The 13,083-nt window shown below is 41.5% G+C and overlaps 1 protein-coding gene across 2 annotated transcripts in view; it reads left to right on the top strand.

The window, feature by feature from the left end:
- The window catches only part of hecw1a (HECT, C2 and WW domain containing E3 ubiquitin protein ligase 1a), a 97,758-nt gene extending 85,063 nt beyond the window's left edge, over positions 1-12,695 (top strand). For both annotated transcript variants that reach the window (XM_080864539.1, XM_080864540.1), the window contains 6 exons: positions 1,220-1,318; positions 1,481-1,610; positions 1,872-2,018; positions 2,164-2,278; positions 2,765-2,963; positions 6,190-12,695. In XM_080864539.1, the coding sequence (XP_080720665.1) occupies positions 1,220-1,318; positions 1,481-1,610; positions 1,872-2,018; positions 2,164-2,278; positions 2,765-2,963; positions 6,190-6,301 (802 nt within the window). In that variant the 3' untranslated portion in view covers positions 6,302-12,695. The remainder of the gene's footprint in view (positions 1-1,219; positions 1,319-1,480; positions 1,611-1,871; positions 2,019-2,163; positions 2,279-2,764; positions 2,964-6,189) is intronic.
- The last annotated feature ends 388 nt before the right edge of the window (positions 12,696-13,083 follow it).

The raw sequence follows: 13,083 nt of genomic DNA, 5'->3' as shown, positions 1-13,083 counted from the left end.
AGCCTGGTTCGGTCGGCGGTTTCTTCCGGTTAAAAGGGAGTTTTTCCTTCCCACTGTCACCAAAGTGCTTGCTCATAGGCGGTCATATGATTGGTGGGTTTTTCTCTGTATGTATTATTGTAGGGTCTAACTTATAATATGAAGCACATTGAGGGAACTGTTGTTGTGATTTGGCGCTGTATAAAAAAAAATGAATTGAATTGAAAATAATAAAAAGCCTCTTTTATAAATATATTCAGACCACAGATGAGTGTTTTGACTGGGAACACACAATGAATGCCATAACCTTTCAGTTCCTTACACATTTTACAATGTGAACAAACAAGCATGAAATGAAATATGTGAAAAGCTGTCACTGACATAAGACAGGTTCTTAAAGCATGCTTCAGAAACAGTCGTCTGTCCACAGCAGAAGCGTTTAAAAGTGCCATGGCAAGTGGGCTGTCCTGTCATAATGAAGACAATAAGAAAGTCTCAGTCCAAGACATGACTGCCCTCGGCTCACTGCTATATGTTACCTAAGGACGCCATTTTTCAGTATTTCCCTCACATGTGATGCAGGATTTCTCCTAACATAAAGTTTAGGAGCAGCATTCGTTCTTTTGTGTTCCTGTCGTTCCCTGTGGTCGTTCAACAGTGAACGCCTTCCATAGTTGTCTTGTTCAACATGCACTTTTTATGAAAACACAGGCATCATCAGCATCTTTCTATTAGCTGATCCTTGCTCTGAGCGTCGTGCATGATAATCAGGATGCTGAGACAAAAAATAAGCATCATGCACACGGAAATAAAAGTAGGAGGAACCATACAAATATATTCAAGGCCTGGTGTTTTGGACATTACTCTAAATCTGGTGAGGGTTGCAGAAACCACTTTGTTCCCAAATAATTAGGTACTGTCCAATTAGCAAAGGTTGTCTTTGTGCCCCTAAAAGACTTGGGTTGCCTTGAAATTGTGATCAGTTAAGTACAACAGTGAAAGAAAGTTGCTGTCAGCCAATTTAAAAACACTAATTAAGCTAACATGTCTCTGCACTGTTGGTGAAAACTCATTAGGTAAAGGGAGAACCTGCGAACTCCACATAGAAAGGTCCCAGGCGACCATGAGATTACAATCTAGACCCTTCTTTCCATAATGTGACAGTACACCACCAAGCCAGTGGGCCACCCGGGCTTGTTTGTGTGATTCTGAAGCAAATGTTGGGTTTGTGTGTCTCCAGGTTCCGTTTCAGTGGTCGCATCCTGGGCCTGGCTCTGATCCATCAGTATCTGCTGGACGCTTTCTTTACTAGACCGTTCTACAAGGCCCTGCTCAGACTGTCAGTACACACACGTACACACCTGCAGCATTGTTCATGTGTTTTCACGGGTTTATGTTCAGTTGAAACAGTTACAGCTAATGTGTGTTAGTGATGAACATTTGAGGAACAAGTGAAGCGTGGCAGTTGTGTGTCAGTCTTTGACTTTTGCGTCTGTCTCAGGGCGACGGACCTGTCTGATCTGGAGTATCTGGATGAGGAGTTTCATCAGTCTCTACAGTGGATGAAAGACAACGACATCACCGACATCCTCGACCTAACCTTCACTGTCAACGAGGAGGTGTTTGGCCAGGTCAGTGTGTGTGTGTGTGTGTGTGTGTGTGTGTCCATCTGAGTGTGTCACTGACCCACCACCAGTCGCGGCAGATGGATGAACACTTTTTAATCAGAGCATCAAAAGCCAATTAAAATGTGATTTGTTTTACATTTTGTTGCGGAGTAAAGTTTAACACCTGCTCATTTCCTCTTTGTTTTTCACCTGTCGAGGCTATAATGTCACTGACATTCCACACTGCTGTTATTTACCTCTTTACTCTTCTAACTGTGATGCCAGGTAACGGAGCGTGAGCTAAAGTCCGGTGGCGCCAACCTCCAAGTCACTGAGAAGAACAAGAAGGATTATATAGAGCGAATGGCCAAGTGGAGGGTGGAGAGAGGAGTGGTGCAACAGACGGAGGCGCTGGTCCGAGGCTTCTACGAGGTAAACAACACAAGGTTTTCAACAACTCGTCAGTGCTTGCTTACACTGTTCACTTCCAGTGCCTGCAACCTCCAAAGCATCATAATACACACATGGAAATAAATGTTAGCACAAAGAACTGAACCTTTTGTTCCTTCCTTTCCAGGTGGTGGACTCCAGGCTTGTGTCGGTATTCGATGCACGGGAGCTGGAGCTGGTCATTGCTGGGACGGTGGAGATTGACCTCGGTGACTGGAGAAACAACACCGAGTATAGAGGAGGTGTGTTAGACAAAGAAAATAGAAAGAAATATTGACTCCTTGATATTTGCACATTTGCAGCTCATTATTTTTGTTCTTTAGCACTACTACCTTTATGCTGGGGCTCTTCCCAAAATAATCCCTTTTAAGGATTATTATGAGTTTGTCTTCTGTCTGAATCAAGATGGTTTAGCTCCAGTCTTCACGTTACATTGGCTCACGTTAAGCCAACTTTCTGCAGAATGGCTGCCCCTCGTAAACAAAATACAGCAGGTGTGTGGGATTTCTGTGCTTACACAGTGAGCACAGAAATGAGTATATTAGCTGTACAACAGTAGAAAATCCTGTGTGAAACCAAGTTTTAGAGCAGTTTGGACTAAGTCAAATATGGGTTGCCACTATTTTAACTGCAAATGAATAACAGAAAATGGCACAGTAAAATGCATTGCTTGTTTTGTGTTGGTCAATGTGTGTAACCTTAGTTAAATGTGATGTCACACATGCTAGGTTACCATGACGGCCACATAGTGATGCGCTGGTTTTGGGCTGCAGTGGAGCGCTTCAACAATGAGCAACGCCTCCGTCTGCTGCAGTTTGTCACGGGGACATCCAGCGTTCCCTACGAAGGCTTTGCCGCCTTGCGAGGTTCGAATGGCCTCCGGCGCTTCTGCATTGAGAAGTGGGGCAAAGTGACATCGCTACCCAGGTATCTCGTCCTCTTCTGCACTCCTACCTGTTCTTTACAATCAGTAAGGAACATGGTTCAAGTAGAGTGAGCTCATCCTGGCCACCAGGAACAACACAGCACAGTTTTCTACATAGCCTGCATGTGTGTATTTTTAAAACAAGCAATCAGGAGGATGGCACTTCAGCACCAAAATGTAGATTTATGAGCTGGTAAAAATAGTTCCCAAATGATGGAACTAAAAACCTATTTAGCTAAAATCTGAACCTTTATGACAATCCACCTGGCTGTACCTGTTCTACCATGAACAGAATCAGCGACAAAGGGGAATCCGGGAGAGTCCAACACCCACCAGAAATCCACAAGTCCAAAAAATACACGTAGACAGATTGTACAAACCCCCACATACTCTCGAATGTCCTCAAGAGGATTAAGAACTGATCTGTTGTTCCACGACCAGGATAAGGAACTGCGTTGTTCCTCTTGAATCTGAGGTTCAACTAACAGATAGACACATTTCTCCAGTACGCTGTCATAGGACCAGTTCATTTACAACATGCGGTATTTCTGACTTCTTTCTTGAGAAGTCTTCTCTGATTCGTCAGTGATGCTTTTTTGGTAATTTTCCTTTGAGGTCTTTTTAAACTGCTTTCAGCTCCATTTCCCATTCTTTTGGAAAGCTTATTCTAATGCATTGTTTTAATTCGGGAGTTGTGCTGGTTGTTGTTTGGATATAGTTGGATAGTAATGAATATTTCTGACACACAGTGTCAGCACACAAGTGAATATACCCTGTAAACGCCTCTACCATGTCATCATCTTGTTGAAAGACATCCCAGTCTGTAGATGGAAAACAGTCATTTAACTCCTCCATGTAATTATCTTGCCAGAGCCTGACCATCTCTGAGGTTTACTACATTTCAATGCAGATATGTGAGTGGGGGATGAAGTAGATGGTGTGAATTACAAAGAGCTGGTTACATCTCAACATAGTGTGCATCTTTTATATTACCGTAACATTTGTCCAGTGTCTTGTGTTTTCATTATTAACGTATTGCTGAAATCCAACACATGTAAACAACATGTTTGTAATTGATGTCAGTATCTGTAAATACCGATTGCCTTACATGATTTTGGGTGTAATAAAGTCACCTGAGGTCATGAAGGTTGCTCCCTTGACATCAAAGCTGCAGTAAAACTGTCTGCCATCTCAAAGTACCTGGACTTTGATTGACTGCAGCTGTGTATTATTTTGTTGAGGCACTGTATACAGGATATACAGTTCAAATGTGTTGACACTGATCAGCAGAGAGGCTGTTTGGCTCTCCCACCTCTGCAGTGCAGCTAGATGAGAAATTGTTCTCCGACCTTGGAGTCAGATGTTAATTTGATAAACAAGCAGTGCTCAGCAGAAAGTATGAGTCAGGTTTTACTGCAAAGGAGGGAAAAGGTGCCAGTGTTTGATGCTTGCCTGGAGCACTCACATCGTTCTGTTGTTCAGCTAATAATAGGAAGTGTGGACATGGTGTGTATGGGACTGTGTCCAGCCTTTTTCAGACGTGGGATACTTCAAATTGACAGCCTCCTAAGTTTTTCAAAATCACTTCCGACGTAGGTCACCGTAGTAGTATTTGCACTGAAAGGACACAGGAACTTTCTTTCAAGGAACTAAAAGATTCCTCTGCACCATTAGTTGTCTGTCTTTCCACTACATCTAAATAGCTTTAACTATTAGGCAGTCAATCTTGTCATGTAAAAGTGTTTTTACGTGTTATTTTTGATGCAGCTACACCAGCTACACATCTCACTGCTCCAGACCAGTTAATATATCAGTCAACAGTCACTGGCTTATTGAATGTTACATTAATCTGGGCATTACAACTTTGAGCAATCCAGTAGGTGGCAGTAATGCAGAAGATGTTCTTCAGAACGGTCCTGTTTTTAAATCAGCTGTGTAACTCCAAAAGACTCATTTTGTATGTGGCTATCAATGTTCATGGTACTGCCTGCACTGCGCTGATAATTCAGTTCAGTTCTACTGAATTTATATGACGTCAAAACACAAGACGTGCTGCCTCAAGGCACTTTATATTGTAAAGTAAAGACCTTACGATAACAGAGAGAAAACTCCAACAATCAAACCTGTGGGCAAGAACTCAGCAACACAGAAAGAGAAAGAAACTTCCAGCAGAACCAGGCTCAGGGAGAGACATACATGTGTTGCAACAGGTGGAAATGAGGGGAGGTGGACAGGATAAGACAGAATAATAATGTGTTATCTGTAAATGGTACATAAGCATTTCTAGGGCTGATCTTTTTGGACGGCCTCATCCGTCTTTTATAGAAAACTGATCAGACACGAAGCTGACACATTCAGATTTCAGATTCAGACGTTTAAGTATTTTAACATTGACTGTTTGTTCTGTAATTTACATGGTCACCCCCAGCTAGCCAGAGATTTTTACCTTGCAGATAGCACCACATCTCTGTGGGACGTGTCAGCCATTTCAGATGAATCTGACATAATATTAATGGATTGTGTTTATATAGCACTTTTCAAGACCCTCAAAGCGCTTTACAATACCACTATTCATTCACTCTCACATTCACACACTGGTGGAGGCAGCTACAGTTGTAGACTGACAGAATGGAGGCTGCCATATCGCACCATCAGCCCCTCTGGCCATCACCAGTAGGCAGTAGGTGAAGTGTCTTGCCCAAGGACACAACGACCAAGACAGACAGAGCTGGGGATCAAACCGGCAACCTTCCGGTTACAAGATGAGCTTCCCAACCCCCTGAACCACGGTCGCCCTAATGACATGTAACCTCTTGACTGTAGTAACCACATTCTGCATGGGTTTATGGATTTTAGCCTGCAAGGAAAACGGGCTGCTGCTGCTAGCATCGCTAGCAAAGCTAGTCTGCTAGCTAACACCTGTATGTGTGTGCAGTGTTATGCACAATGCAAACTGCCACACCAACATTTAATCTGAACTGTTTCAAATAACTCCTTTATTCACACGTAGTATTTGTACATCATCTTGTCTATTAAAGTGGGTTTAATTTAGAGACTGTTGGGACCAGCCCAGCTGAAAAGGAGGCTAATGAGCATGCTCGTCTGCTTGTCTACCTCTTGTATATTCTGGCTCTCAGCTCTATTAATGGAATGTACTTGTTAAAGTGGATAAAAGACAAGCTCCATTTTGTTTAAAATGTCTGTCTCTTTCTCTCTCTCATTTCTCAGAGCTCACACCTGCTTTAACCGCCTCGACCTGCCTCCCTACCCTTCGTACACCATGCTGTATGAGAAACTGCTCATTGCTGTGGAAGAAACCAGCACATTTGGTCTGGAGTGAGACAGACAAATCAAACACTGCACGCCTCTATGTCCAACACTGGCTGGGCCAAAATGTGAAAGGAGCGCAGCCTAACCTGTCTTAAAGATCCCGGAATTGTACTGGAAATGTTTCTGATCATGTTGGATACACAGTATGTTTGTCACTGTTACGGTTCTGTGCGTCAGAGTCTGTCACTCATGAGGATCTTTACGATTGCACGCAACACTCACGGCGTCACAGCACTTATTTTTCTATAAATCATTAGAAAATAAGAAACAATTACAAAGACTTTTTTATAATTAATATTGATCAGTCTGTGTGTACCTGAAGAATGAGTCTGTCAAATCGAATCAAAAACTTTTGTTGCATGTACCACAATTCATCCGACAATGAAAATGCTTTGACTAATAAAAGCAAAAGCAAAGTGTTTATACTCAGTACAGCAACAGGTGAAAAGTAATGTACAGAAATAAGAACAATATGAGCAACACAGTAACACTGAAAACAGTAATTTTCCATATGACAATAACAACAGCAATGTGCTTGGAGACATGCTGGAAGTTATCTTTAATAGACAGAAAATATTTAAATAATAATTTAATAACCATCACAACCTACTGTAGAAAGAAAATCGGAAAGAGAAATGAAAGAAATGGGTTAAAACCGTTAATAGAATTAAATACTATTAGTTACTCTAAAAAATGTTACAGTCATTGCAAACTTTGATCCAGAAATCTTCTTTTTATCAAAAGATGTATGCAAAGATTGTTACACAAATCCTCAGGTGGTTTCCTGCTGTGGACATGTAGAATGTCTAATGCAAGTTTAAATTCAAGAGAAAAACACCTCAATCAGTTTAATGCAAAGTTTAGTAGCCCTGAAGCCAAAGGAACAATTGTCTGGGTTTTTTGTTGTTGTTTTTTTTAGTGGAGATACTACAAATACCAATATGTATCTGTCTGGACTGCAGCAGCCCAAAAGGAACTTGCCTGAGGACTTAACAGAACTGCAGCACAATGGGAAATAAGAGGTTAAGGCAAATATATGACGAGCTGCAGACAATTAAGAGAGAAAGACTGATTATCACTCAAAAAACTCCCAACAGGTAAAGAAAACTGCACTGAAGACAAGGTGAATAACACATGCTCAGAAACTCAGAAACTACTGAACATCTGGAAATGAAATGAATGTCAATAATGGGCAAGCCACAAAGCAGTGAAGTTTCTGTTTCAAGCAATGTGAAGAGTAGTCTGGTACACTGGAAATCAAGAAATATACATTCACAGCATCCAGGCTGTACTCGCATAAAAAGACAGGCCCTCCCTGCAATTAAAGACTCCGCAGTACTAACATGCTTCTGATACTCATCCTGGAAGTCCTACATCTGCGCCCACAGCTTCCGGTACTGTGCCTCCCTTTAAAGTGATGACAACAACTGGACACAGACACTCCACAGACACTCTATGTTGCATAGAGCTCAGTGATGAGGCAATGATGTCAAGTATTGCGAATGCAAAAGCAGCCATCAATTCCAGCACAAGGGCTTCTGGGATTCCTTTTGTGGAGACTAAGGGCGATTACGTCAAACCAAGCTACGTGAGCTCCGTGATTCGTGACTCTTCACGACAGAATTTATACTTGGACGCTCTCCAGATGGCTAAGGAGGACTAAAGTGGGATTCTGCTTTCAGCCTGTGGTCTGGCTGTTTGAATGGGAGCTTCTCACACTCTTGTTCGAGTCTTCCACAAACGAAGTTGTCATCTCTGACCATGCACCATTGGTGCCGCTCTTTGTATGGAGCCGGTACTCCAGTATTTAACTCTTTGCTGTCTCAAACACAGTGACCAGTGCAAGAGCAGCGTGTGGAATCTCCAGTGGCCTCAGACCAATGTAACAGATCCCTGAACTGATGTGGCCCTACTGGTAGAAATGTGTGATGTGTAAAGGGACAAACAGGTGTAACATATGCAATAGTTGAGACCTTTACTCCAATCTGTTCCACAGTCTGCCATATTCTTTTAGACACTGACTGACTGCAGTGCACCCTTGACATCTCCAGCCCCTTGCCTGCATCTCTAGCTGAGTGATGAAGCTGTGCCTCAGTTACTTTCTGCCTCATACATGCCCTGTGGGGGTAGTACTGACAAAAGGAAAGTCATTTGCCTTGGGTTTTTTTTAAGTCAGGTTAATTGGTAATAGTCACTGATTACTGTATTTACAATGGATGTAGCTTTGTGGGCAGATAACTAGCCTGATATAAGCAATGCCAAATATAAACAGAACCAGGAGGCATCAAAGCTGGCTGGAAATCTGACACATTTTCGCCGGATTTGACAGATACACTTGTAGCTACTCTTCCCAAGCTGTAGGCTTTTGTCAACCTAACTGTTGAATGAGTTGTAAGGCTAACAGAGAACTAATGGCTTACACATCAAAGTGTGTTTTACCATTTCAAGTACAGCTACAATGTTCATAAAACTTGAGAAATGCTTTCTTGTGGAGTTGCGTATGTTTGTCGCAGGCTAGACACAAATCTCCAACCTTGCTGTCAGTGGTCAAAGCACCAGGTTTCTGAATGTTTCTGAAACCCATGACTGACATCACGACGTGCACAATATTGTAGTCCATTTACATCTCCCGGAAATTTTTTTTGTAAACTTTATTAATTCCCAGTTAAAGCCGACGACTCCAGTGGTGGAACAGTTCAGTTAACGAATGAACTGGAAACACTTCTGAATCATGGAGTGTAGTTTTTGTTTGATCCACTTCTGATTAAAGAATGTTTGTCACTGATTTTTATTATTGCTCCCCTCTAAAGACAATTCAAGGTTTGAACCAAACTGTGCTTTTAGAGAATTGTTACATACCTAATAAATGCTAGGTGTTTGCAGGGAAGACAACTGTGTGCAATGAGAAAGATGAGATCTCTTGTTCTGCTTCTAAGTGTTGGGATTAATTGTTCAGGTTTTTGTGAATCTATAGTTCATACTGAAGCCAGTTGCACCAGCTGTTCATGAATTCAAACTTAGCCCTGTGTTTGCTAAGTGGCACTTTATGCAAGATGAAACTACAACTGGTTGCAGCACAATGACAGTTTCTGCACAGAGATTAGTTGTTACTAAATATTTATACCCACTAACCACCATGTGTAACTGGCATACAGCTAAGTGAACAAAGCAACAAAACCAACAGCTTAAAAAGAAAAAGCTAACATGAAAGTCTTTAAATTCACTTCCTACTACCTGGCAGGCATTTTGGGAATTCTCCTGGGAGTTATTTGGAATCATCCAAGGCCGTTTAAAATAATTGGGTAAAGAGCTGTGAATGCAAAAAAAGTTTAAAAGGTCTGACAACTTTGCCCCAAAATAAGGTTTAAAAGCCATTATTTTTATTTTAAGCATAGAAGGTACACAACAGTTTTCAAAGCACAAACATAATACTAATACTTGGCAGATTTAGGGGTGGCTGTGGAGTGAGAACGTGTTGCTGTGGCTCAAGAAGTAGAGCGGGTCATCTAGCAGTTAGACGTTCGATCCCGTGCTCCTCCGGTCTGCATGTGGGAGTATCCTCGGACAAGATACTGAACCCCAATTTGTCCCTGATGCATCCGTGTGAGCATGTCGATAAATGTTAGCTAAATAGCAACGCCTGTTCCTATGTGAGCAGGTAGGTTTGGCTGTCTTTCTTACCTTAGCAAATCAAATCATACTTTAAAGAGTGCAACTTGTATTTACTCAGGCTGTCTTTGTCTAACATTTGCTTGATGATCTGGAACCTGTCGTGTGACAAATATGCAAAAATAAATAAATGAGAAGGCAGCACATACTTAAATTGCATGGATACAGAGAAAATGGAGCAACAGAGTGTTTAGGAATACAGTCCCTATTAGTCCACCTGAGCGCCCTATATGAATTCCCCAAAGAACTGGACAAACTCAAGTAATTTCCAGCATAAGGATTGTTTTTAACTCATGAACACAGGCATCCAATATTGATTTTGACCCTTGCAAACAGAGATTTCTCTAGGTGCTCAGAGTCTTTTGATGATATTGTGTACTCTTGATGAGATATTGAGCGTCTTCATAATGTTACGCTGAGGAACGCTGGTCTTAAACTGTTCCACAGTTTGTAAATGTGCTTTTTTTGCAGATTGGTGAACCTCTGCATATCTTCACTTCTCAGAATATTTATTTAAATTATACACGGTGTCCGTGTAAAGACATTAAGTCGTCACTTACTTGCGGCTTTTGACAATGGTACAGCTACCTCCGTGAGAGTGTTCTTGACTTGACTTGTGTTTTTCTTAACCAAGAAAATATTTCTGTCATTATCCACTGGAATTTTTTGGACAAAAATCTGTCATTCTTCAAAACCAGTTTACCTAACTAAATGAAGAGTTGGTGCAACTCAGTCAGGCCGGTTTCCAAAAAGCTTTAGGTGGATAGCCACCAGAGGGTGGTGGTAAAGTATACATAAAAATATATTCAATCACATTGTTAGTTTAGTCAGATTTGCAGTGTAAGCAGCAGACGTTGGTTTATGTCTAGACTGGGTTTATGGGTACAGAGCATCAAACTTTGACATAGGAAATAAGAATTTCTGTTTAATGTTTGTGTTTAGGGTTAATAAAATGCAATCTGTCGTTACTTAATTGCCTAATCCCCACCATACCCTTACCCAGTGACAATCTTTCCCTAACCTGGCCCTCACTGGTCTGTGTCCTGCTGTGTGCAGATGTAGGTATTTAAAGCAAGATTTTTTTTTTGTCATTGTTGCCACTCTACATTGTCTTACTGTGCTTCTCTATCGTCCACCCAAAGCATGCTGGGATAGAATCCACCTTCTGGTCCAGAGTAGGACTGATGTGTGTGTCAATTGTCCACATCTTATCGTGTGAAAGATTTTCACCACAGCGGAACTTTTCACCTTCATGAACCATCAGCAACTCAAGTAGACGTGTGTGAGATGAGTTGGCTGAAATCACTTTCCAGGTATCACATTTGGGGCTAATTTGGGCTGTCGGGTCACTGACAGCCAATCTAGGGTTAGAGTTAGGGTTGGTTAACATGCGCCCCTTTTTGTACAGTTTGTGCTTGCTTAGAACACCCAGAATGATTGTAATGCCAAAACTATGTGACTTCATTGAAAACGTGTCATCTGCTAGTGTCTGACTTTTTGCCTATTTAGCATGCAGCTCAAACTCAACCCAAGCCTAACCCTAACCCCCAATGTGTCACCAGTGACTTGGTGGAAGAGTTTAAGGCTCAGCTGTGGTGCCAGCAAATGTGGTGTGAATCAGATATGGCCCAGATATCACAGAATGCTGAACTTGTAGCCAAACTCACCCTGGGTCAACACTGTTGTTACTCACAAATCAACTACATGTCAAAGTTTGACACATAGCAAAGATCCCTGACTTCAGCGGCCTGTCAAATTTTAGGCTTCTTTATTCCCAACATGGTGTGATGTTTGAAAAGCTGACTATATCTCCAGAATTTCACTTTTTTTATTTTCATTTAAAATACTGTCATGAATTCGCTTCCGTATAGAGGAGAAAAACTGCAGTGATAGGTTCCACTAAAGAAGAATCCAAAGAACTTTGACACAAATTTGAGATTTTTGGAGATTACCCACACTTCTGTGAGTCAGATCGATAATTACTCCAGTTTTTGTTTGGTGTGGCAACATCTTGTCCACACATCCCAACACACACAAGGACAAGGCTGTGATTTAGTTGCTCTCCTCATCCTTTTTCTACAATCGTTTGTACTCTTATTTATACAGTATTGTATTTATAAGCAAGGGGAAGTCCTGAAACTTTCCTTGAATGTTTTCTTTCTATTTTATTTTGTAATCATGTAATTAGGAGGATCAGTGGAAGATTTTGCCTTTGAATTTGAAGCCTTTGGGTTCTTATTTGTGTCTTTTCTATTCTAAAATAAGCTGGCTGATTTTTTTTGGTTTTCTGCGGGGAAACTGTGATGTTTGTTCCCATTTGGCTCCTCTTTTTCTGTTCACCACTTTTGCTGGTGGCATTATTGAGGTTAATGTCAGCTGTGGCTCACTCTGTTAGAAATGTCAGAGCCACATGAATCCAGGAAGCACTCTATTCTTTGGGCAGTTAATGATTTTTGTATGTGCTTTGGTGAACATGTAAAGAGAGCTTACTGATTTGTTGTTTTTGTTGGGTTGATATGATGAATGCATACATCATAACACTGATATTTATTGTGGGAAAGGAATGATTACAAATGTTCCAGTAACACTTATCTGTAAATGTGCTGATAGAAGCTATACAAGTTTAAACAGAATATTGGAAAAGTAAATGATGATGGGCTGTCTACTGACAGGGAAGGTGGTGGAAAATTGTTGCTGCTGTTTTGTGTGTGTGTGTGCGTGCGTGTGTGTGTGTGCGTGCGTGCGTGTGTGTGTGTGTGTGCGTGCGTGTGTGTGTGTGCGTGCGTGTGTGCGTGCGTGCGTGTGTGCGTGCGTGCGTGCTTGCGTGCGTGCGTGTGTGCGTGTGTGTGTGTTTGAATTAATCAGAAGTAGACAGGAGAAGACCAGGTGGTGACACTAAAACATGGATATTTTCTTTTGTTTCCAGTTTCATGTGTGGTTACTATACATGTATGTACATAATGTTAAAGTTCATATTTGACTGAGAACAGGTTTCTAAATACTCAGGCTGTTCTATTGCCCCACCTTACCATATGGATCTTAATAAAATGGTCACTTTGTTACTGCTGTGTGTATTCATTCTACAGACAAAGGGGTGAAAAATGAAAAGGTTCACTGTCGATC

This window comes from Rhamphochromis sp. 'chilingali' (genome assembly GCF_963969265.1).
Source record: "Rhamphochromis sp. 'chilingali' genome assembly, chromosome: 18".
In the NCBI taxonomy this organism is placed as follows: Eukaryota; Metazoa; Chordata; class Actinopteri; order Cichliformes; family Cichlidae; genus Rhamphochromis; species Rhamphochromis sp. 'chilingali'.
This window is presented reverse-complemented; position numbering and strand designations above follow the sequence as displayed.